This window comes from Myxine glutinosa, chromosome 1 (genome assembly GCF_964187855.1).
Source record: "Myxine glutinosa chromosome 1, kmMyxGlut1.1, whole genome shotgun sequence".
In the NCBI taxonomy this organism is placed as follows: Eukaryota; Metazoa; Chordata; class Myxini; order Myxiniformes; family Myxinidae; genus Myxine; species Myxine glutinosa.
In genome coordinates this window covers 282,421,779-282,446,321 of record NC_136261.1, presented here as the reverse complement: position 1 = coordinate 282,446,321, position 24,543 = coordinate 282,421,779, and the positions used below count along the sequence as shown (strand labels likewise).

The window sequence follows — 24,543 nt, the reverse complement described above, 5'->3', positions numbered from 1 at the left end:
AGGGGGAAGCACAAACACAACATTTGAGAGCAGGGACATCGGGAGATCCGTGGGAGGGAGAGGGCTTGGGGGGAGGTGGGAGAGGTATAAAACACATGGACACTGCAAGGACTTCCAGGAAAGAAGTTGGAATTTCAAAAAAGTGGATCTGGGGTGAATTAGCGGGGGTAGAAAAGATGAAGGTTTTGGATGGGGGAAGTTAAGAGATGGTGGTGGTCCTCTTCATTATGGAATGCCCATTTGGGAGCATGCTTGTCTTTCAGTTCCCGAGTCTGTGCTTGATTCTTGAGTCATATAAACTGGCCAACGACTGTCACCTTGGTGCTTTGTATGGGTCGTCTATCAGACATAATGGTGTCCTTTTTGAAAGGCAGTTAAACTGCTCTCTTGTCTTCTCACACTTGCTTGTGGATGTTGCTATACCAGCTGAGCTTTTAAAAAGATCTAGGTCTTTGCGTGCCGGCCTCCTGGCTAAATTCCTGCTCTGAGCTTCCGCTGGGAAAAAAATAATATGGGAAACCACACTTATTATTGCAAAGGAATGGCTTTAGCCACACTTATTCTCCAGCTCTTTCTATTTGACCAGACTCTCTGATGTAATGGTTAGAGCGGAGCGTCCGTTCTGAGTCTGGGAGGTCGGTGGTTCGCAACCCCGGTCGAGTGATACCGAAGACTTAAAAAAAATGGTACGTGCTGCTTCGTAGCTTGCGACATTGAGCATTTGAAATGATAGAGCACAGACAAACAACAACAAACAACCATGGGTTGGCAATCACTAGGTGGGCGTGATGGACCCAATGGGCTCCTCCTGTGCTGAAGCTCCTTGTAAGGGAACTCCTATTATTTCAGAATGGTACTTTTCAGGTCAGATAATAATCACAAGTGTGATACTGTAGTTTAACACATTATGATAAAAATGCACAGTTGTTTTTGTTTTCACTGTATAAGGAAACTCACAAAGTTTGCAAACTTACAAAACATCTGCTGCATGCTTGCTGGTTCATACAATATTTTTCACCCCATCCAGCCCTTGCACGATATGCTTAGGGAAGCGCTAAACGAAGGGAAAGAGACCAAAGCAATCCTGGCGATCAAGGCCATTGCTAATGCTGGACAGAAACAAAGCATAGAACACCTCCGGCATTGCATGCCATCATCGAGGAGTGGAACACCTGAGGTGGAAAAAACAACCATACCCACACAGGCCGAAGCAATAATCGCCCTTCGTAGCATCGCAAAGAAAAGCCCACTGAAGGTATGAATGACAATACACAAAAGCCAAACCAAGTTGGGATAATTATTTATTTATTTTGTATCCTAACTCCCAAAGTTATAGAACCTATAATAAAGGGAGCGAGAGACAAGAGGGGGAGAGAGAGAGGGAAGCACAACAACAGAAGGGAACAGGGACATCGGGAGATCTGTGGAAGGGAGAGGGCTGGCCGTAGTACACGGGATAAACAAGATGGACACTACAAGGACTTTCAGGAAAGAAAACGGAATTTGAAGAAGGTGGATTTGGGGTGGATTAACGGAGGCAGAAAATATGAGGATTTTGAATGGGGGAAGAAAAGAAATGGTGGTGAACAGCAGTTTGGAAACCTGGAGGGAGGAGCGGGATTGAAAAGAATGTGGGATTTTGGTCCAGAGGTGGGGAAAAAAGATGAATGAAGGAGTGAAGGTGAGCAGAGAGTGTTGATTTTGGTAGTTTCACCAGAAGAGGGTTGGTTATTGCTGATGTTGAATTTTCACTCACTTGGAGCAAATTTCAGATACGTGACGGTTTGAATGCTGATCCTCAAATGCCGAATGAAGTTTAGATGCTTCGTTTTATTCGGACGTCTGATGTACCGTCCATTATTGATTCATTGTTTTTTTCTACAGGTAGCCGGGGTCGTTCTCCGAGAGCTCCTTGACCGAAATGTGCATGTCGGCCTGCGCATTCACTCGTGCATCGCCCTCCTTGAAACACGACCATCGATCGCAGTTTTGACGCTCGTAGCACAACGGCTGCAGGCCGAGCACAGTTTGCAGATAGCCGGCTTCTTCTACTCACACCTGCGAACACTTTCCAGAAGCAGCGTCCCTGAGCTTAGAAACCTGTACGTATCCAAGTGTGGATGAACTGATTAATAAAAAGAAAGAAAAGATGATAATAATGTATGACGAGTGATATTTAGCAACAGAACACACAAAGTTGATGAATAATTTACTTGTAAGGAGTTGATAGAATTCAGCAAAGATGTTATCATGCTTAATCTTCAACTTGTATATCTCACATGTTTTGCCTTTTGTGCTCTTCAGTGCCATCATCAGCAACATTGCTTCCAAGATCATGAGTCCGAACTATGATCGCCTGGGTTGCCGTTACAGTAAGGCGGTCCACGTTGATGCGTTCAGTGGTGAGTTTAACTGAGGGTAAATTGCGGTGTCAGCTTTAATACAAGAGTCGTTCAAACGTTACCAAATCTTTACCAGTTTTTATTTTTATTTTTAATATATCAAGTCGAGGCTCGTCTAAGAGCTAACACATACACTAGATGTAATAAATATATAGACAGACATAGATAAATAAATATAATAAATAAATAAAAAATACATATATATATATATATATATATAAACATAGCTAGAGATGTAACCTTGCACTAACTTATAATGGCACCACAATACTTAATTGATTGTTCAAGGTGTTCTCCAACTGTGGACACCACTGTCCCATCGGAGTGGAAGCTTTCGTATACCTTCTGTAGCCGTTTAGATATTTTTAGGACGTGTACGGAGCCAGTGCAGGTTGTCGTTGTTAACAGCCTCGTTCTTAAAAACCTTCTTACCCCCGTAAGGTGCTTTTTCAATGCGGAAGTCCTTGGTCCTTGGCAGGTAAACACCACCATACTGTCCAGCCAATCACCTGTAAATTTAAACAGGCAATTTATGTTTTTGTGGACCGGAAATTGTATTAATATCCGCTCTTCCTCCCTTTCTGCAATCTTACTTTTCATCTTCTTCATTTTTGGCTCATGCATTCAAACATGAAAAACGTCATCAATATACTACAAGGCAAAATCCCTCAAACATTATTACTGGACATATATTCCTGTGAATTTTATAAACAGAAGTTCAGGTTAAAACTGAACCATCCTCACATCTATGGTTATTACTCTGGGTGAATATTGGAATTGCTGGTGTGGTGAGTGTGTTAGACTGGTTTTACTGTTTTACTGTTTTACTGTTAATTAAAAAAAATTAAAGTAGAAATTTAATAGATCCTGAGGAAGAGGTAAAAGCAAAGAGTGTGATTTAAACAAATACATTTTCTCTACAGGACCTGCAATGGCTGGTGTAGCTGCCGATGTCTTCATGATAAATGGAGGGTCAGACATCATTCCTAACAGTCTCGATGTCAAGATCCGTGGGTACTTCCTCAGTCATGCTGCAGACGTTGTTGAGGTGTGTTCCACGCAATTTACACTGCAGACAATGCCATAAATACTAAATATATTTTAGATCAGAGTTTGTCAGGCTTTGTGACGGAGCGGTTAAAATCTTGCTATATTGCCCTTCCTGCGGTGGGTGCTCATGTTTGCTCAGAAAAGATTTCTCCACCTTGCAACAGTGTTGTGACCTATCCATGATTAGTTCTTCGACAAAGAAATGTTCACAACTCTTAGTGAGTGCCCTGATATGCTTTTGTCAAGGGTTTGGGCCTCCACCACCAGGATTTGTTAGCCCGCGTTGGACTTAGACTGAAACGGGGGCTTATTTCGGGGATTGGGTCTCGTCCGTCTGTCCGTGCGTGCATCTGCAACCATATCTCAGACATGCATGGACCAATTTTGTTCATACTTGGCATAAATACAATACATGATACATATGCACATCGTTTTGTTTCATGATGCGATCAAAGATGGCCGACTGGCGGCCATTTTAGTTGTAAAAAACCCGATGTTGAACACGTCCTCGACCATTTCTCAGACATGCATTTACCGATCTTACCAAAACTATGCAAACGGATAATGAATGACGGTTTACATATGCACATCATTTTGTTTTCAAGATCAGATCCAAGATGGCCGACTGGCGGCCATGTCGTTAGTTAAACGTGTCCCCAACCATTTCTCAGACATGCATGATCCGATTTTCTTCAAGCTTGGCACAAGCACAGTACATGATGGCATACACATGCCCCTCACTTTATTTTGCAGTCTGATCAAAGATGGTCGACTGGTTGACTGGCGGCCATTTCATTTGTAGAAAAACACAGTTTTGACCACGTCCTCAACCATTTCTCGGACATGCATTTACTGATCTTGTTCAAACCTGGCCCACAGATAATGAATGATGGTTTACATATGCACGTCATTTATTTTTAAGATCAGGTCCAAGATGGCCGACTGACGGCCATTTTGTTACTTAAACATGTCCCCAACCATATCTCGACACGCGTGGACAGATTTTGTTCAAACTTGGCACAAGACAATAAATGAGAGTGTACATATGCAGTAGATTTTGTTTTGTAATCCGACGAAAGATGGCCGACTGGTAGCCTTTAACTCCATGCAGAAAAATTACTACAACCACTGGGGCTATGGCATTTGATGTCCTTTTCTCCTTGTTGAACACAAAGCTCAACTTGTATACTTGTAATGCTTTAAAAATTCCTCTCCTGAAATCATATATCACTTTAACCAATAACCATCCATGAAGATTGTCCATTGTGATATTTACACTCGTAAATTTTTTCTCTGTGTTTACTCCGATTATCAATGTAAAGTTATTCTATTAATCTATTGAAAACGTTCTTCACATGCTTTATGGTGAATACAACATTTTCAAAACGAGGTGCGGTTTTGAATGGTAAACTATCACATCACAGTAAGCTTGGTGTTCCCTTAACGGTTAAGGTGGCTGGCTTGAGATCTTAGGGTCATGGGTTTGAGCCCCTGTCGTGTTGTTGAACTAACACCAGGTGGGTTAACTCAACCTGTCATCCTTCCGAGGTCGGCAAAATGAGCACAAGCTTACTGATAACAGGGGCACTGCATAAGCAGCACAGCCGTGCCCCCAGAAATGATGCAACCAGCAGCTACAGGCTGCACACAAACCACCACCTCCACATCACAGTCACACATTAACTTCACTTATGGCAAATATAACACTGCACATAAGTAGTTAAGAGAATATACCCACCAGGTAGTTGGTCTATTAACATTGAAAGAGAGTTTTTGGATATCCCACCAACAGGTTCAACTGCATTCGGGAGGTCTCAACGAGATTCTATTCCGCAAACCATTCCCCGGTGAGGATCCAGGAAGCGTGGTGGTCGATTCCAGCATCCAAAGCACTTTACACAAGGTAGGCACCTCAAATTTCCTGCTTACAACTATCGTACCTTACATTTACTAAAGTCAAGGTTTAAACCTCATCATATATTTTTACAACTGGAACTCCACCGAGAAGACATTGTATTCCATCTCTTTGTGAAGATTTAGTCATTATTTACAAAATACCTCTCACTACAGATATTTGCACAATTTAGTTGATGCTTGCAAAATCAAATTGGTCTTTAAAAATGTGCTGTGGAAAATAATAGGTAATATGGACCCTTAGAGACTTGGCCTGGGCTATATCGGCCACATCTATCAGTCTTATTAACCTACATGGTGCTACCCATGATTCATGAGAACCAAAAAATGACGTCCGATCAAAGCGACCAAATATTCACTCTGAATTGTTTTTTAACCACTACAAATTAACTCTGAATTGTTTTTTAACCACTACAAATTATTTGGAGAATTTGCTCATCTGCTTTTATCACCCTACCTTCTACCAGCTCTACAAATGGAAGTCTATGTACAGGCAAACACCATTGGCAGCTGCTGAACTGAAGTTATTCGGACAAAATGTCGCCTTTGGTGGCATTGGAGAAGAGAAGATCAATGCTCTGCTGGAGGTAACGAGAAACCCCTTTCTCGCATGTGGGCTATCCTATATGAATCTACTTTATACATGTGTGCTAAGATATTCCAATTCAGCTATTAAATTCAGCTATTAGCTCTTTCACGAGCCTCGATCCTGTATACAAAAAAAAACAAAAAAGTGGACAAACTGTCCAACTATAGTTTGAAACACAAGTTCTTGCATCACATGTTACAAAGTTGGCCAATAATGTACAGCACGTCATTACTTGTCATGTACCATGTGTTATGCTTCACCGATGTGTTCTATGTCATCACGTGTCTGCGCCTGGCCAATGGGTAAAGGCTCAGATGCATTGGATTCAGCTGAATTCTCTATATGACATGTTGACCACTGTCTGCCCATCCTTTAGGATTGAAAACCCCAAATTTGGCTTTAGGAAGCCAAATTAAACGCGTTTCCCCGAACAATTCAAAAATCAAAGTGATAAAGTTTATTCTGATGTCGCATGCGCACAGCATAATCTTATAGTGCAACCATAAAAAATTGATCTGAGCAACCTTTTAATTGTTTTTTTAGTAATTCTATTTAGCAGAATTTTTTTAACAATTCTTTTTTTTTCTTTTTTTTTTTTGTATACTGAATCGAGGCTCGTGAAAGAGCTAACATTTATTTCACAAACAAATCAACCAGACAAACAAAATATACAAAAAGAGGGAGCGGAAGACAAGATGGGGAGAGAAGGGGAAGCACACAACCACAACATTTGAGAGCAGGGAGAAGTGTGGGAGGGAGAGGGCTTGGGGGCAGGAGGCGTGGGAAGGGGGGGGGGGGGTGGGATCTCCAGGATCTTCTGCATCTCCAGGCAAAACAAATCAAAGTTTATTGCAGAAACTCCAAAGAGCTCTATAATTTTGATTCTGAAACGATATTGCCGAGCACATAGGCTGATGGAGAATTGAATCTAGAATTTTCACACCAAAAGCACTTTCATCCACTTGCTATTGAAAAGTTTTGTGATATATATATATTTAGTGATTTCTGCTTCACCAGTGTTCTTCTCTCTCCGGTAGGTCCTGGGCAGGTTGCAGAGCCGCACATCAAGTGTCCGCTCTGTGGTGAAGCATTTGCAGGACGGTTTAGATGGAACCGTCGGAAAAGGATACCTACTGGCAGAAATGCATCGTCTCATGCCTGTATCCATCGGCATTCCACTGGATGTTGCAATTACCTTGGCAGGCGTTGCCAACATGCAAGCTTTCGGTAAGTAAAAAATCTACTTCGAACGTTTTCGTAAGTTCTGTAGCACTAAATCTTGCTTATTTATATCAAAACAAAATGGGGGATAGTTTATACAAACACAAGGATAATTGATTTAATCAGTTTGACCTGGCGGGTTAAGCACTTTTCTGCAATAAAAATACAGGAAAGGCAAAACCACTCCTTGACGAAAATGGCTTCACCTCTCCACAAAACTCAACCAACCCTTTCTATATACAACAACAACAACAACAACATGCATTTTAAGGCCATTTTCCCTGCTAGAGCGGGGGTTAGCCTTGCGGTCCCCATGACAATCTTCTCCATTTTGCCCTATTTTCTGCATCTCCCCTTGTTAACCCCCTTGCCCGCATTTCTTCTGCCACCATCTTTAGCCAAGTCTTTCTCGGTCTTCCCCATCCTCTACTTCCTTCTACATTCATTTCCATGACAATTTCCAGTCTATATACTCAGAAAAAATGAATTGGGCAGCAAATTAAATCTTGAATTTGCTCTGCTGCTTGGATTACTTATTAGGCGTGTCTGCGCCACCGATTCATTTCATTTCGTGTGCAGCATGTAGCTGCTGATTTGCATCATCGCTCGGAGGTGTGGCCGTGCCACTGAGGCAGTTTCCCTTGCAGGTTAGAGCAGGAATTTTGGAATTTCCCCAGGATGTTGGAGGTAGCTCGCCTACTTTTCGCTGAGGCCACCGTGGGATTTTTAACATCTACCAATTAATCGTAGCAGACGGTACAACCAGTTTAACGTCCATCTGAGGGACGGCACACCGATTGATGCATCGCCCTGACTGTGAAACACCAGGATGACAGTTTATAGATGGGTCGAGATTCAAACCCAAGTTCGATCGCTTAGGGGAGAGTGTGTGTACCTCTAGACCACCTGTCCATCACTGTGCCACTGATGCATTGCCCATGTAGGTTTTATGGACAATTTGGAATTTGACCAGGGTCCTTCAGACAACGGCCTACTCCCTTCAATCAACGCAGTGTGATGAAAATGACCTTGGAGCACAGCATCCTATCGTGTACTTTGGTGACATTTATTATGTGTACTTGCTGTGCAGTGCATGCCAAGTTCCCATCCACTCTGCCTGCTGATCTCAGGCTGCAAGACATCCTGTCATCTGAAATGGAGTTGCAGGCCACTGGATCGGCCAGGTTCGATGATGATCATTCTGTTGTAATAACTAAACCACACAATATTTATATTATAAAATTCGGTCATTTTTCACCTTTGTTTTTTCTTCCATACGAATGACAGTTTCAGCAAACACCTTCACACTGTTATGGCGCTGAGCACTGAGATGTTTCAAGTTGGGCTCCAAAGCAGCACAACCTTCCAGGGTCAACTTCCTTTGGATGCTAAAGCCAGATTCAGTGCCAGGGACGGCAACTTCAAGATCTCCACAAGCCCAACGTCTACCGACACCGAAATAGTCCGCATGAGGTGTGTTGTTATTGTTGATGTTACTTGGAAATGTCTCCATCACATCTTCTTATGTGTTTTTTCTTAGACATTCTTCTTCTTCTCATTTATCTTTTTTTTTTACAATTTTTCTCAAACCACAGGACTGAGACCAAAGCATTTATTCGCGATCTCGCTGCCACCAAGGCAGTACCAGTGTTGCCAGAATCAACCGTTCAAACAACCTCAGGCAGCTCGAGCCAGCAATCTTCTGGCGTCCATTACTTTTCTTCTGAGGCCAGACAATCTGCAGAGAGTTTCTCCCAAGAATGGCGCTCCCACCCCCACATGCCTAAGCCAGTGAGGAAATTTGAGATCAATAGGACATGACCATCTCTAAGCATCATGTTGAGCTTTGTTCAAGGACATTAAAATACATTTAGCTACATGATAAACTTTCTTTCACAGTACCATTTTTCTTTCCTGCTTTACAGATTCCGCAGCCATCATCCTCTGCTGAGGATACTGACAGCGTCGAGATTCCTTACATGGATAGCTTTATCTATGCCAAGCCCATCACTCGCCACATGGAGGCTTGTATAAACTTCTCTTCCATTCCCAGGAAGCTCTGCATGAGCTCAAAGATCCGGAGTGCGACATACATCCAAAACACACTTTTATACAAGCTCATAGGGCCTGTGGATGCCAAGATTGTCTTGAAGCAAAGCCCCCTCACAGGTGACACAATTGCACGTCACAATTGCACATAACAGTAGAATCACTATTCCGAGATTGGTGATTTACCACACTTGGGTGTTGAGAGGTATTATTAACCTCAGCAGGGCTTTGAAGCCCCATTAGCTTTTTCATAATAAACATGGAGTATGGCAGTACTCCATATGTAGGGATGGTAATAATAATAGACATGATGATAATAACTCCATACATTGTTTTAACTGGCCTCAACAAAACTTGGCATGCATTACTCAGGACTTAGGGGGTTAGCATCATGATCACCCATGGAGTTGGGGGAAGTGGGGTTGAGGGGGAATGCTCAAGATGAAAGTTTAAAACGTCATTGAAGGTCAGGACGATGTAATGTGCTGTTGTGTAAAAACAGTATCTGTGTAGCAAGGAGGTTAAACAACATTGAGTGGATGTTGAGGTGTGTTGAGGTGTGTTGCCAATGGTGTGTTGAAAAATGAAAAACAAATAATTTTGGCAAGGCACAAACTTATAGAGAAGAGGGAAGGTTTTTATGCCCAAATAAATATGATGGCATCTTATTTGGTGAACAATTTTATATTTTTTATAATATAAAAAATTTATAATATTTAATATTTATAAAATTTATAAAAATTTATTTTAGATGTTTATAAAAATTTAGAATTTATGATATTTAGGAAGGTTTTTATGCCCAAAGAAATATGATGGCATCCTATTTGGTGAACAATTTTATATTTTTAATAATATTAAAAATTTATAATATTTAATATTTATAAAATTTATAAAAATTTATTTTAGATGTTTATAAAAATGTATAATTTATTATATATTTAGGAAGGTTTTTATGCCCAAAGAAATATGATGGCATCCTATTTGGTGAACAATTTTATATTTTTTATAATATTAAAAATATATAATATTTAATATTTATAAATTTTATAAAAATTTATTTTAGATGTTTATAAAAATTTATAATTTATGATATTTAGGAAGGTTTTTATGCCCAAAGAAATATGATGGCATCCTATTTGGTGAACAATTTAATATTTTTTATAATATTAAAAATTTATAATATTTAAGATTTATAAAATTGATAAAAATTTATTTTAGATGTTTATAAAAATTTATAATTTTTGATATTTAGGAAGGTTTTTATGCCCAAAGAAATATGATGGCATCCTATTTGGTGAACAATTTTATATTTTTAATAATATTAAAAATTTATAATATTTAATATTTATAAAATTTATAAAAATTTATTTTAGATGTTTATAAAAATGTATAATTTATTATATATTTAGGAAGGTTTTTATGCCCAAAGAAATATGATGGCATCCTATTTGGTGAACAATTTTATATTTTTTATAATATTAAAAATTTATATTTAATATTTATAAATTTTATAAAAATTTATTTTAGATGTTTATAAAAATTTATAATTTATGATATTTAGGAAGGTTTTTATGCCCAAAGAAATATGATGGCATCCTATTTGGTGAACAATTTTATATTTTTTATAATATTAAAAATTTATGATATTTAAGATTTATAAAATTGATAAAAATTTATTTTAGATGTTTATAAAAATTTATAATTTATGATATTTAGGAAGGTTTTCATGCCAAAAGAAATATGATGGCATCCTATTTGATGAAAAATTATATATTTGTTATAATGTTAAAAATGTATAATATTTAATATTTATAAAAATTATAACAATTTATTTTTGATATATATTTATAAAAATTTCTAATTTATGATATCTAGGAAGGTTTTTAGGCCAAAATAAATATGTGGCATCCTATTTAATGAAAAATTTTATATTTGTTATAATGTTAAAAATGTATAATATTTAATATTTATAAAAATTATAACAATTTATTTTAGATGTTCATAAAAATTTATAATTTTTGATATTTAGGAAGGTTTTCATGCCAAAAGAAATATGATGGCATCCTATTTGGTGAACAATTATATATATTTTATAACATAAAAATTTTATAATATTTAATATTTATAAAATTTATAAAAATTTATTTTAGATGTTTATAAAAATTTATAATTTTTGATATTTAGGAAGGTTTTCATGCCAAAAGAAATATGATGGCATCCTATTTGATGAAAAATTTTATATTTGTTATAATGTTAAAAATGTATAATATTTATAAAAATTATAACAATTTATTTTTTATATATATTTATAAAAATTTCTAATTTATGATATTTAGGAAGGGTTTTAGGCCAAAATAAATATGTGGCATCCTATTTGATGAACAATTTAATATTTTTTATAATATTAAAAGTTTATAATCTTTAATATTTATAAAAATTATAAAATTTTATTTATGATATATATTTATAAAAATTTATAATTTATGATATTAAAATTATAATTTATGATATTAAAATTTATAATATGATATAGTAACTAAATTTATAATACTTAGTTACTCCATGAAGTATACTTTAATTGTATATGTGTATCCTTTGTAGCTATCCAATCCTACTTAATATACATCTCCTGTATATACAGTTACAGTTGCTAGTTATAATTATGGTTACTATTCAATATTTGCAGAATTCTCATCTCCACTGAGGAGTATGGAAATGGAAATTCAAACTGGACAGAGGTCAGCGGAGAAGATCGATATCGGCCTTGTCCGAATGGTACACTCCACAGCATTTTTGTTTCCATTTCTCTTTTTAAAATATCAATATTTACCATTTAATGATCTTACAGAAAGGTATAACTTGGTTTTCCCTGTCTTGACGTCATTCTAATCATTACTGTGCTTTTTTTTGTCTTCGTCGCCTTTTCAGCCAAGCTCAAATACTGCACAATCATGGAGATCGAGTGAAGAGACTGAAGGATTGCTTGAGTCTGTCTTGAAAAGGCTTCACGGATTTTTGACGGATGAGGTAACCTCATTAAATATTTGATGATTATTTAACTTTCTAAAATCAACAGTTTTTTTGGCATTGTCAGACCCTCCTGCTTTGTGTATTCAAATATGGCAGACGTAACTTGTACAGTCCTGATGAAGGCCATATCGCCATTACTGAAACATGAGTGAATTCCAAGATGGCGTTTCACATTGGTGGTCCCTTTTTGTTGTTGCATTGCAATTTCTGACCCGACTATAAACTGTAGGATCGGTGCTTTGCATGCAGAGTGTGGCATCACAGAGTGCCTCGGATGGTCCCCAAGCCGGGTGTCCTGTCTGCTAGCGTAGCGTTAGTTGGTGGACACGTTAAATATCCAACAATGTCTTTCGTGAAGAGTAAGTGAGATTATTGCCAGCAGCTTGAAACAAATTGCAATTTACTGTCCTAACTGACTGCTGTCAAGGCAATGGCAAACCCCCCAGCATAACCCTTGCCAAGATATTGCTTCCACAGCTTTGATGCTTTGTTCGCAGAGCGTGATGACCGACTGTTGCATTACCAATATGGATTATTCTAGAATACAATTGCATTTAGTCGTATATTTTTATTTCCAGGAAAAGTTTTTGAATGAAATAAAAATCAGTTTTAGAATGAAAACACGACTGATAATATTTGATTATATAATTTCAGATGAGAAGACGTTAACATAATCATGCATTATTCTACTGCGTTAAGTAAACTTGGTAATAGTATAGCAATGTCAAACCAGCAATGTTTGTAGCTACCTTAGGCAACTTGAATTTTCAAGAAAATTTGGGCTTACTTCCACAGATACACATTTTTAACTGCTTTTGTGGGATGCATTCTTACAGCATTCTTGCTATTGTTGTATGTATGCCCTGACAGAATGAATACGCCCCGTCTATGTCATCATCCAAGTCTAGCTCTGAGTTCACTTCTGGCTCCAGCTCTCGAGGTTTTAATAGAACGGCCGGGAAAAGAAGAGCATCATCATCTTCTTCGAGTAGTGATGGATTGAGCATCAGCGTCAGTGCAAGCATGAGCAGTCGTGAGCAAAGGAAACATGCTCGCTCACGGCCCCACGGCAAGGCATCGCCCCATAGAATGGTTTGTGTTTCGTTTTCTTGGCATCTAAGTCAATCACACCAATGTCATCATATATTTGTTTTGCCTCATTTAACTATGCAATGGAATTGTCATCGCGCACTGTCATCTAATAATTAAATGATGTGTTTGCAAACAGTTTTCTGGAAGTACAGGGAGCAGCAGCGAAGAGCAAAATGTCCTGAATCTATTCAAGCTCTCCGCAGTAAGTAAACTCAGTTCACCTCCATTCCCCATCTCTAACTGCAAGGCTTTGATTGCCATTTAGACTGTGCATGATTCAACTGGAATGATTGATCGGTTAAAGGTATTTGCTTTGTGACAAATGGGTGAGTGAGGGGGGCTTACTTTGCCTTGATTATCACTGCTTTTCTGCTATTTCTTCTTCTCAGCACTTGTATGATTTCTCATGACATCCGATTGAAATGTGATGAGAATCTCATAAAATCAAATGAGAATAATAAATGTATTTGCAAAGAAAAGTCCCCAATGTGAAACATTTGGGTAACGTGGTCCATTAGGTAAAGCCTTATTGTCTCTCTTGGAAAATAAACATAAAGTATCTCCTGGAAATTCTCACAGTCGCACCTTGTCACCCCAGAAGGATCATCAAATAATCCAATAATCTATTTCCATGGTCAGCCACTGGGAGAGGTTCAGCCTGTTGAGTTTGTAGGCCTCACCATCAGGCATGAACTTTCCTGGGCCCACCACATAGCAACACTGGCCTTCAAAGCCAGCCACAGACTGGGCATCCTCCGTTGATCCAAATCTTTTTATTTTTTGTATGCAGATTTAAGGCTCTTAGAAGAGCTGGATCACAGAACGAATGAGGACGTAACAGAACAAAAGGAACAGCGGAAAGAGGGAAATGCCAATAGCAGGGCCAAGGGACAAAATAGATGGAGACAGACAACAATGGGTGTGGTTAAGGATGAGGGGTAGGTGAGAATTCAGGGCGTGGATAAGATGAATACAAGCACGTAGGAAGGAAAAACTGGAAATTGAGGAGAGAAATAGAGAGAGAGAGAGAGAGAGAGAGAGAGAGAGAGAGAGAGAGAGAGAGAGAGAGAGAGAGAGAGCGCGAGAGCGAGAGAGACAGAGACAGAGAGAGTGAAATTGAGAGACAGAGAGAGAGAGAGAGAGAGAGAGAGAGAGAGAGATAGAGAGAGAGAGAGAGAGAGAGAGAGAGAGAGAGAGAGAGAGAGAGAGAGAGAGAGAGAGAGAGATTTCTCAGGATTGAAAGACATATTCCAAGTGTTTGTCCAGGTTTTAAATTTAGCAAGGTCTGAAGAGAGTAAAGAGGCTGCTGCCTGTCTATCTGAAGAATGACAGATGTCACAACACAGGGTGGAGTCATCACCAAAGAGATAAAGAGGATTTTCCAGAGGCATTCGGCCTTTTCACGAGCGGAGTTGGCCGTCGTGCCATCTGAAGAGAGGGAAGAGATGGAGGGGGAGCATACTCCAGAGACAGATTTAACAAGGTGCCCCAGGGTTTAGAAGAGGGAGACAAGTTTGAAAGTTCAATTTTGAGGTTTGAAAGATGTTGCTTCCTGGTTCTCCTGAGAGTGCGCACATACTTGTTGCGGACTTTTTAGAATGCACTGAGATTGCCTTCTGTCAGATTTACCTTCCAGGAGGAGAATGAAAATTGTTTCAATGCAACTGCCTTGCCATAGGATTCCATGGGCAGGCGAATGGGTATGATAACTGAAAACAAAAAGGATTAATCTGTGCATAGGGAATAGCATTGCGGAAGAATTCCCAGGCAGTATTAATATCAGGGGCGGTAGATATAGGAGACCAGTCTTGAAGTGTGATGGCTGCTTGCAGTCCCTGCCAATCTGTCTGAGTGATCTGCTAGACTCGCCGGCACTGAAGCTGTTCTCTGAAAATGGCGAGAGAGATGTTGACCTTCCCCTTGTACATGATAATATTAACCGATTGGAGCAGAGGAAGAGCATGAGACATTGGTGGGGAAGTTGGTCATAACCAAATTCAGAAGGGAGGATTTGCCATTGGGAGAAATCCTGGTGGGAAAGTTACAGATTGAGTCAGTCCCATGGAGTCACAGAAGTCCTTTGCTGGAGTGTCATGGCTGGTGAGAGAGGTACCAACAGCCAGCCAACTGACATGGTGATCCAATTGAGAAATCAGAGCCATAGAAAATTCCTTGGGAAATCAGAGATACTCACAGTCAACAAGGCCTTTTTCAGTTTCAGTTTCAATGGAGTACTGCTCTGCGCTATGGGCTGGTGTCCCAGCATCATATCTGTCTCTCCTGAATTCTGTGGAATATAAAGCTCCCAGCATTCCTTGAATCTTCATCTTGAGGCCAAAGCACAGTTCTGTTGGCCTCACATTACAGGCAGGTTGGTGGTCTCTGGTTTCTACCGTCCATTCTCTGATATTGCTCCTGCTCTCTCTGTCCTCTGATCCTACCTATCCACTGCACAGGTTCTTCCTGTAACTTCCTCCTGATTTAACTTCTGGTATACAGGCTTACTGCATGCACACAAAAACTTTTTTAAAATTTATTGTCGCTTCTCCCGTCTGTGGAACCACCTTTGAGATGCTATTGTCTCATTCTTCCCTCCATGGCTTCAAGGAAGCAGTGCACCGGCATCTTGTCATCCCCAATTATGACATGTGATCTTTATTACTCCCATTACCCTTTCCTAACTCAATTATTTTACTTGCTAGTTTCAGTGTTTCTTCCCTTCCTTTTCCTCTTTTCCTGTTCGTTCACTCCCCTTGATGTTTGTCCCACTGTCAGTTCTACCCTGCTCTTCCATGAGCCTCGCTACTGTAAATAAATGAAAATTGCATTGCTTTCACTATGGTGAGCACTTGATGCTCATGATTGCACAATGTGGAAACTTCTGTACCATGATATAGGGTGTTGATTTGTGCAAGATCATTTCGTAGCTATGGAAACGTTCACTACTTATCAGGAGCACCTTGAGGCTGGGCCTCCACCACCAATGCCAACCCCATGAGTTCAACATAAGGTTTAGTGGATGTTGTTAGGAAAGCAAAGCAATGCATCTCAGAGAATACCATGTTCAGAAAGAGCCTAAAACCCATTATGTTATAAGTATCATTCTGTGGAAGAAAAGATTGTTGAGGGAATTGTTCGGACAGAGTCTCAAAACATAGAGAGAATTTGGTCAGAGTACCAGCTTCCAAAGTCCTACTCTTTTTTGAAAGGTACATGAGGTCATTAATACCCACATGGCCGAACAGATGGCCAAATACCACCTCTGAATAACGTTTTATACATTGATATTGTGACTCTGCAGGTGTGCCATACAGAAGTTCGATCATTGTGGGCTTTGAGAATCAATTAATGTTGGTGGTTTAGTTAGACATTAACACAGCGCATAACAAACTGGGTAATTCTTCCATCCTGCAAAGAAAAGTATATATCAGAAATACTGTATCTAGAGGAAACAAGTCACGAGGAAGTATGTGAGAAGAAAGAAAGGATGTCCAGTCAATGCCTTCTGGAAGTGGGAAGATAAAATAGTTTATTTTGGGGTTTTGTGACGGCTCATCTTGCTGAGGTTCTGTGTTATAATCTGATGATTGGAGGTTCAAATCCTGATCCCACTGGATTGGCAATGTCAAACCACTCAATGTGCCCCCTGGTCATGGGGCAATGCATCGGTGGCATATCCATGCTCCAGCATTGACGATACAATTTTCATATGTTCGATTGATCATTTATATTAATTTTTTTATCTTTGACCTTAGTTACACTGCTTGTTGATTCAGCTCTGCTGCTTATATTGTCCTATCCATTGCAGGAAGAACATTCTCAAAGTTCCAGCAGCTCTTCCTCTTCCAGTGAATCCAATAGCATTTCCATAAATGTACCGTCCAGTGATAAGGTTTGTCACTTCCCCTCAAGCTTTCCAACATACAGCATTTCATGCATTATTGTGTCCACCATGCACGTGTGGTCATATAGATGACGTGAGAACGTGGCATCTGTCTGTGAACCAGGAAAGCCCCAGCGCTGTCGTAATAATGCGTGCCGTATATGAGAACGGGCAGACCGGTGGCCTGCAGACTGGAGTGTTCTACTCCTATAGCCCACGTAAAGACCGTTACAAGGTCCACACCATAGTTGCATCTATTGGCAACAGGGACAGCTGGAAGCTCTGCAGCGAGATGGAAAGCTCTTGTTCTCGTGCTAAGGTAAAGGGGTCCATGGTTATGCTCTGCTTATTTGATTTTAATTCTTCAAACATATCTGGAATGGAATTCCTAATTTGATGCATAAATTGAAAGAAAACTCATGCTAACATGTTACATATGCCTTTACACACTCACTACAAGTAGGTTATTCAAAGGAAATGTGCAATATGTATTCTAGTGAGTAAAATAGGACTTTACGCCTGAAGAACTGAAACCTAGAGGTTCTTAATTTCACAATTATTGCAACGCGCATTATTGACAATACTTCCTCATTTTTTTTTCCTAACTCTGTTTAACTGTGCAGGCTATCGTGACATGGGGAAAGGAATGCTCACAGTATGCTGTAGAAGCTAGACTGGCCAGTGGGAAAATTGCCCATCACTCCGCCGCCCGCCTCGATGTCAAATGGGCTCGGGTTCCAACCTGGGTGAAGATCGTCTCCAGAATGTATGCAACTGTGCATTCTTTCTTGCTGTTCAGTTTCCTCTTTACCTTCCCCATCCCCTCCGACCCCTCGTTATACAAAACACACCTGTCGCTTCTCCTTATTTCTCCGACTTAAAAACGAAAAAAAACGAAAAACGAAACTTCCGACTTAAAAACGATGATGTATTATCATACTGAGAGAAATGAGGTGGACTCGGAACAAGAAGTTGGATGGTAGTGGGGCGGCTTAGCCCAAATATTCAAAAGAATTGTGCATTTTGTGATACAAGCACCAAATTTGGCACACTAGTAGACTATCATATTATGAAAAGATCTGGATATTGGGCCATCTCAGATTCAGAGATTTGATTTTTGCAAGATTTGCAGATTTTGCAAGCTGAGATTGCAACGCCAGGGACGGCCGACTCCTTCCTACGAGCTGCCCACGTCACCCGCACAAGAAGAGCTCATCAAATCACTGCAGCGGCACTGCACATCCTGCAACACCGTGCGTATGAACGCCACTGTATGACATATGCTGATGATGCAGAAGACCTGCCTGAGTTCGAAGACTGGTGTCACCAGAGAGGAGAAGACATTCCCAACTTTCAGTACTGGGCAACTGTGCTGGAACTAGAGATGTTGGTACTGGTCTACGTGCGTTCTCTGCGGCAGGCTTCATTCACGACGTACCTTGATGCCCTGACGGAACTGGTCCCATGGTTCCATGCCTTAGACCACACACACTATGCCAGGTGGGTCCCTGTTCACCTGAGGGACACGGTTGCACTCCCAATGAAGCACCCAGATGTAGCCAGAGAATTCAGGGCTGGCAACTTCACTGTACAGAAGACGAAGAAGGTGTTCTCTTCGATCCCAATCGAATCGAAATCTTGCAAAAATCAAATCTCTGAATCTGAGATGGCCCAATATCCAGATCTTTTCATAATATGATAGTCTACTAGTGTACCAAATTTGGTGCTTGTATCACAAAATGCACAACAGGTTTGCTATGCTGCTACACTATGGATGAATGAATGGGAAACAAGTGATGGGGAAACTCCCAGGCGAAAGATGTGTAGGGGTTGGGGGAGGGTTAATGAGGAATGGTCTTGGGTAGGAATGGAAGATGACATTAGATGGCAGTGTACTGCCACCTTGAAGCCCTTGAAGGAAGTGTGGGATTGGACTGCTTCAGGAAGTTGCTTCAGGAAGAAAATAGGAGCAAAAGAGTGGAAGCGAGCAGTCAGCTTTAATTTTAAAAGATTTATATCCAGAGGGCAGTTATTCAAATAACACATGCATCCTGGAGGGGATGGAGAGGGGTAAAAAGTGTGAGAGCAGGCCCAAGTGGGAGATGCCATCGCTTGGAAGAGCTTTAAGGTGTCTCCTAAAAAACACCCATCCAGTTTGGACCGGTTCAAGTCATACCAAAGACTTTAAAATGGTACGTGCTGCTTCCTTGTTTGAAAAGATAGAGCATGGACAATTCCCATTGGTTGGCATCCATGGGGGGGGGGAGGAAATTCCTCTTGAGGAAATGCCCCGCTGATTATGCTGGTACCTAGAGTATCCCCGGAAGTGACGGTAGTGATGGCACTTCCTCCAAGCTCAGTGGCTGTGTTAAGTGTTTGTCTCGTCAGTATGTCCTAGTGTGTGTGTGTGTGCGTATGTCAGCTCTATTATGAGCCTTAGCCCTTAAAAAAAAGAAGATTCACGAGTTATCGTTTGTGATTCCACAGGGCATATGACTGTTCCGTCATCTCTGCTTACAACCTCGGCATGACAGAGATAGAGAAAAGCAACCCGCCCAGGAAAATTAGCATCACAGCTGCGGCATTGTCCCCTCGAATTGTCGATGTCATCGTCAAGCTCCCTGAGGTGACCATATTATGTAAACACATTGCGGTAGCGGTATTCTCTTTCCATACCTGGATTTGCAGGTGTGAGTCTTGTGTTTTCTGTGCTCAGAGAACAATTCCTGAATGTGCGTTTTTATCTCTTCCAACAAGGTAACCCTGTTCAAGCAAGGCATGATACTTCCAGCAGCCCTCAGCCTCCAGAATGAAATTGCCTTTGGAGAGGAAACCGGAATAGCCGGACGCGCATTGGGGACCGGACGAGCAAGACCAGGACCCTTCGATTGTTGGGGTATTAGCTCAACAAGCGAGGCTTTGTTGAACAGTACAATTTCGTTCATGCAAGACCCCGTGCCTGGTATGTCCTGAATTCATTTTTACACCGCGCACGCAAAGTGAAAAGCGGGGTTAATTAAGCAATTCGTTTGCAATGGGATTGAGACAAATTTGCAGACTTTTTTCACTCTATTTGTTGCTTTTTATACCTTTCTATTGATAAGTCAAACAGCCTGGTGTTGGCTTAGCGGTCAGGGTGCCAGCTTGGGATCCTAGGATCCTGGGTTCGCAATCCCGGTCGATCGTTGAATTAACGCCAGGGGGGTTGACTCAGCCCGTGTCATCCTTCCGAGGTCGGCAAATTGAGTACCAGTTCACTGGTAATTCCCTGTGTGCTGCAAGAGGCGACTAACAGTGTTAGCGGCAGGAAGGGCATCCGGCCATAAAACATTGCTTGAAAAAGGGACCACTGTGGGGGAAAATGGCCTCTAAAGGTGGTTCTTGTTCGTTCTATTGATAAATCGACCAAGATTAGGTGTAGGGTGTTCAGTCCAACACCCTTTAAAACTGCTTCTTCTTCTTAAATCAGCTCTCACCAAAATTTTTTTTGCATACAGACTGCTCCTGCATTCATGCACTCCTCACATGTACCTTTCTCGCCCATGTCGAATAGCTGAATGCCACCTGTGGAATAACACCGTGCACACGTTTGATGGTGTGAAAGTTCCTTTCAACGCCTCCAAAAACTGTCGACACGTGCTGGCCCAGCATTGCGTCCCTAAAATGTCGTTCGTCATTATGCTGAAGCCAATGTCTGGACAACCTCATAATCTAAGTTTGGAAATGCATCTTGGAGACACGTATGTATAACCGTGCATTCATTCACCTTGCATTGCCTCCTTTAATGTCTCGATTCACCACAACACACAAATCTTTCCCTATTGCATCTACTGTTGTACACAAGGAGCTCTCATAAGATCGAGTTATGCTTCCACAAAAAGGAGAAATTGGTTTGCAATGGAATTGAGACAACCTTGACTTTGTGAATCAATTTGCCACATCCATGCAATTGTAAACTCCTGCTCATGACCTGTCCAACTATCCATTTCTCTTGTTGCTTTTCGCTCAGGAAAGTGGAAATTGAATCTGTTCATGGAAAACTCACACCGAAAGTGAACAACAGACGCGTGGATTACAGACGCGTAGATAATCCACACTCAGTTAAAGGTATGAGGACAGTGTTTGCATCTCCTAGTTTTAATAATGACATATGTGTTTGGGGTTGCTAATCTGACAAAGGATGCTCGACTGAAAGTGCATGGTAATTTGTTCAATGTTCCGATTATAACTCACCTACTCATCGTGAGACAACTTGGACTAACCCAGTCTAACGTCCGGCCATCTGAGGGACGGCACACACAATGATGAATCAGGGACTAACATCAGGACATCTATCATCTATCTATCTATCTATCTATCTATCATCTATCAGGACATCAGGACATCATCATCATCAGGACATCAGGACATAACTAATCAGGGACTAACCCAGTCTAACGTCCGGCCATCTGAGGGACGGCACACACAATGATGAATCGCCCTGCATGGGAAACATCAAGATGACAGTTTATAGCTGGGTCGACATTCAAACCCAGGCCAGACGGCTCGGAGGCGAATGCACACACCTCTAAGCTATAGCCTGGCAACCCAAGGTGGACCCTCCCTTCCACCTCCCTCCCCCATCCATTTATAATTCACCCCATTCCCTTTCCAAAATTTACAAAGAGCTACTGTATGGAAAGTGGAGGTCTTGAAGTCTTTTGATCTTGTACTTGCTCATTTTTTTTTTTATCTTCAGGTATCAACATCACCAAAGAGAATGGGGCTATTGTGGTGAAAGCGGAGCCATTCGGAGTGAAAAGATTGGTCTTTGATGGCAATAACTGTACGGTACGTCTTGACTTTGGAGCTTGAACTTTCTGATGGCCACTCCAGTTAACTCAATGACATCACAGAGGTCGAGATGATAAACAGTGATATTTCACACTTTCCGACCCACTCAAGTAAGAATTATCCTTGAAGGATGTGAGATCCTCACTGGAGGCCATTGTTTTTTTTATCTTTAGGTGAAATTGTCGACGTGGATGCGAGGCCAAGTTTGTGGAATGTGCGGTCGTGCTGACAGTGAGAGGAATATGACCTACCGAACGCCCTCGCACAAGTTAGCCAAGGATTCGGAAAGCTTCATGCAATCTTGGGTCCTCATGGAGGAGGGCTGTGGTGGTGGTAAGAGCTAATGGGGGTTTTCAAGATATCAACACTTTTGAGATGGCCAATCAAGATTTCTAGACAGCTCCTTAAAAGTCACAAGTGTCATCAATGTCATGAATACATTAAGCTCATATTTACCTCCACCACCGAGGGTGGATGGAGGTTATGTTTTCACCCCTGTCTGTCTGTTTGTCTGTTTGTTTGTCTGTCTGTGAACAAGATATCTCAAAGAGTTGTGGACGGATTCAAACGAAATTTGGCAGAGATGTAGCGTATGTGAGAAAGACGAAATGATTAGATTTTGGTGAAGGTCCGGATTCGGATGCGGCTAGTAGAATGCATTAAGTGATTCTTCACCATTGGGAGATAGGGCCAAAAATGATACATAGCAGGATATCTCTAAAAGGTGTGCACGGATTTGGACGAAACTTGGCGGAGAGGTTGGGTATGTGACAAGAACAAGCCGATTAGATTTTGGTTCAGGTCCAAATCCAGATCCGGCCTATCAGTGGGATACAAAACAAACCGTTCAGTCTGGCAGAGGTATGCGCTCTACCGAGTACCGTTCTAGTCGCTGATATGTTCATGACGCCAGCAAGAAATTGACCAAATCTGGATAAACGATTTCAGGCTCTAATGTGGAAAGCTTTTTGAACTTGCCAAGCACCACGCCTGAAATGTCTGCTTGTAATGTTAAAATAGCACATCAAAACCAAAATATCTGAAGCTCTGTGTCCTCTCTCCCCCATTGAATCCATGTTTACAGAATGTCCCCTGCAAAGGCAGAGCGTAATGATGGGAAAACCAAATGCTTGGCCTCATTCAGGAGATAAGTGTTACTCCACTGAGCCGGTCCTCCGCTGCCCAAGCACTTGCACTCCAACGAGCAAGCAAAACGTCACCGTTGGCATGCACTGCGTTCCTTCTGGTAGGCCTCGCTCGTGGAAAACCACACAGCTCATGAGAACGTCGACTCTGGCAGCAATGTCGGAAGCAGAGCGTTCTGCTGAATTGCCTGAATTGAATTGCAGTTTGCATTGAAGTTGACATTTATGTGCCAGCACATTCATGTGATCATTTAATGACTGTCGAGGCTTACATGTGTGACTAGTTCATTCTTGGAAGGTTGATCACCTCTTATGAGGATTATAATGAAAAGACCAACAAGAGATGTTTGTCCTCTTCTTCATTGCGGCGTTTGCTTGTTGTTGCAGACTGGCGCTCAGAGGGTCGTTTGGATCTGATGTCCAACAAGAGAGAAGACATGTCAGCATCTGTGGAAGCTCACAAAGGCTGCAAGGCCTGAGCCACAATGCGGTTTTTAACCGCTGTACATTTCTGCTGTGAATCGCTGATTGCCATTTCACTCTTCCCGCAATACATCCCCCTATCCCTTCCTAATTGGGCCTCCTTGCTCACAGAAATTATTCCTTTTATCTTGAATTTACTCTTAATAACCAAACGCCGTTGCAGTCACTATTGGCATAACCAATGCTGATGGTGTGTTCTCTGTATCTCTACCATTGTGTGCTGGTGTGCTCTCGTTGGAAAATGCAACATGCAGGCAAACGGATCTTCTTTTCAGCAAATATAATTCTATGATGGAATTATTCTCATTGACGTGTTCTTGCATGAACCATGCCAGGTGTTACAAATGCCCCAAATAAAAATATATGTCCAAATATAGTGTGTTGTCATATAATGCATTCATGCACCCAACACTTAATTAATTGATCATACCACCAAACATTAGTGCATATATTGATAATAACACGTAGTGACGCTTCATGATGAATGCAATTGGATTTAAACTTCGTTTCTTAAATATTTACAGAAATCTCACCTGCTCATAGGCAAAGTAACACACATGACGAGGGCAATCAACTGAATGTACCAATCACATCTTAGTTTAAAATAATTTATTTATTTTATTCATCACATTTAATTGATGTAGCTGGTGGGTTTGTCCGAGCTATCAGTATGGTATCAGACAAATCCATACTTGAAAGGATCTGCAATCATTGACAAAAAATTAGATTTTTATTACATTGCTATAAGGCTTGTATCGTTTAACTTGTATGTAAATCACATGCAGGACAAATGCTGTGCCTTCAGCAAGTATTCAGACCCCTTGAATTTTTTCACATTTTGTTGTGTTAAAG

At 40.7% G+C, this 24,543-nt stretch overlaps 1 protein-coding gene across 1 annotated transcript in view; it reads left to right on the top strand.

The window, feature by feature from the left end:
* Positions 1 to 24,063, top strand: part of LOC137438272 (vitellogenin-like) — a 46,298-nt gene extending 22,235 nt beyond the window's left edge. The window contains exons 10-35 of the mRNA XM_068133400.2: positions 1,028 to 1,255; positions 1,885 to 2,102; positions 2,305 to 2,402; positions 3,326 to 3,450; positions 5,245 to 5,355; positions 5,834 to 5,953; positions 6,993 to 7,182; positions 8,267 to 8,360; positions 8,464 to 8,649; positions 8,772 to 8,967; positions 9,102 to 9,345; positions 11,912 to 12,000; positions 12,154 to 12,252; positions 13,126 to 13,347; positions 13,484 to 13,549; positions 17,156 to 17,239; positions 17,355 to 17,549; positions 17,854 to 17,996; positions 19,718 to 19,856; positions 19,988 to 20,192; positions 20,784 to 20,970; positions 21,240 to 21,337; positions 21,969 to 22,060; positions 22,237 to 22,396; positions 23,148 to 23,309; positions 23,596 to 24,063. Of these exons, the coding sequence (XP_067989501.2) occupies positions 1,028 to 1,255; positions 1,885 to 2,102; positions 2,305 to 2,402; positions 3,326 to 3,450; positions 5,245 to 5,355; positions 5,834 to 5,953; positions 6,993 to 7,182; positions 8,267 to 8,360; positions 8,464 to 8,649; positions 8,772 to 8,967; positions 9,102 to 9,345; positions 11,912 to 12,000; positions 12,154 to 12,252; positions 13,126 to 13,347; positions 13,484 to 13,549; positions 17,156 to 17,239; positions 17,355 to 17,549; positions 17,854 to 17,996; positions 19,718 to 19,856; positions 19,988 to 20,192; positions 20,784 to 20,970; positions 21,240 to 21,337; positions 21,969 to 22,060; positions 22,237 to 22,396; positions 23,148 to 23,309; positions 23,596 to 23,687 (3,843 nt within the window). The 3' untranslated portion in view covers positions 23,688 to 24,063. The remainder of the gene's footprint in view (positions 1 to 1,027; positions 1,256 to 1,884; positions 2,103 to 2,304; positions 2,403 to 3,325; positions 3,451 to 5,244; positions 5,356 to 5,833; positions 5,954 to 6,992; positions 7,183 to 8,266; positions 8,361 to 8,463; positions 8,650 to 8,771; positions 8,968 to 9,101; positions 9,346 to 11,911; positions 12,001 to 12,153; positions 12,253 to 13,125; positions 13,348 to 13,483; positions 13,550 to 17,155; positions 17,240 to 17,354; positions 17,550 to 17,853; positions 17,997 to 19,717; positions 19,857 to 19,987; positions 20,193 to 20,783; positions 20,971 to 21,239; positions 21,338 to 21,968; positions 22,061 to 22,236; positions 22,397 to 23,147; positions 23,310 to 23,595) is intronic.
* Positions 24,064 to 24,543: the final 480 nt, after the last annotated feature.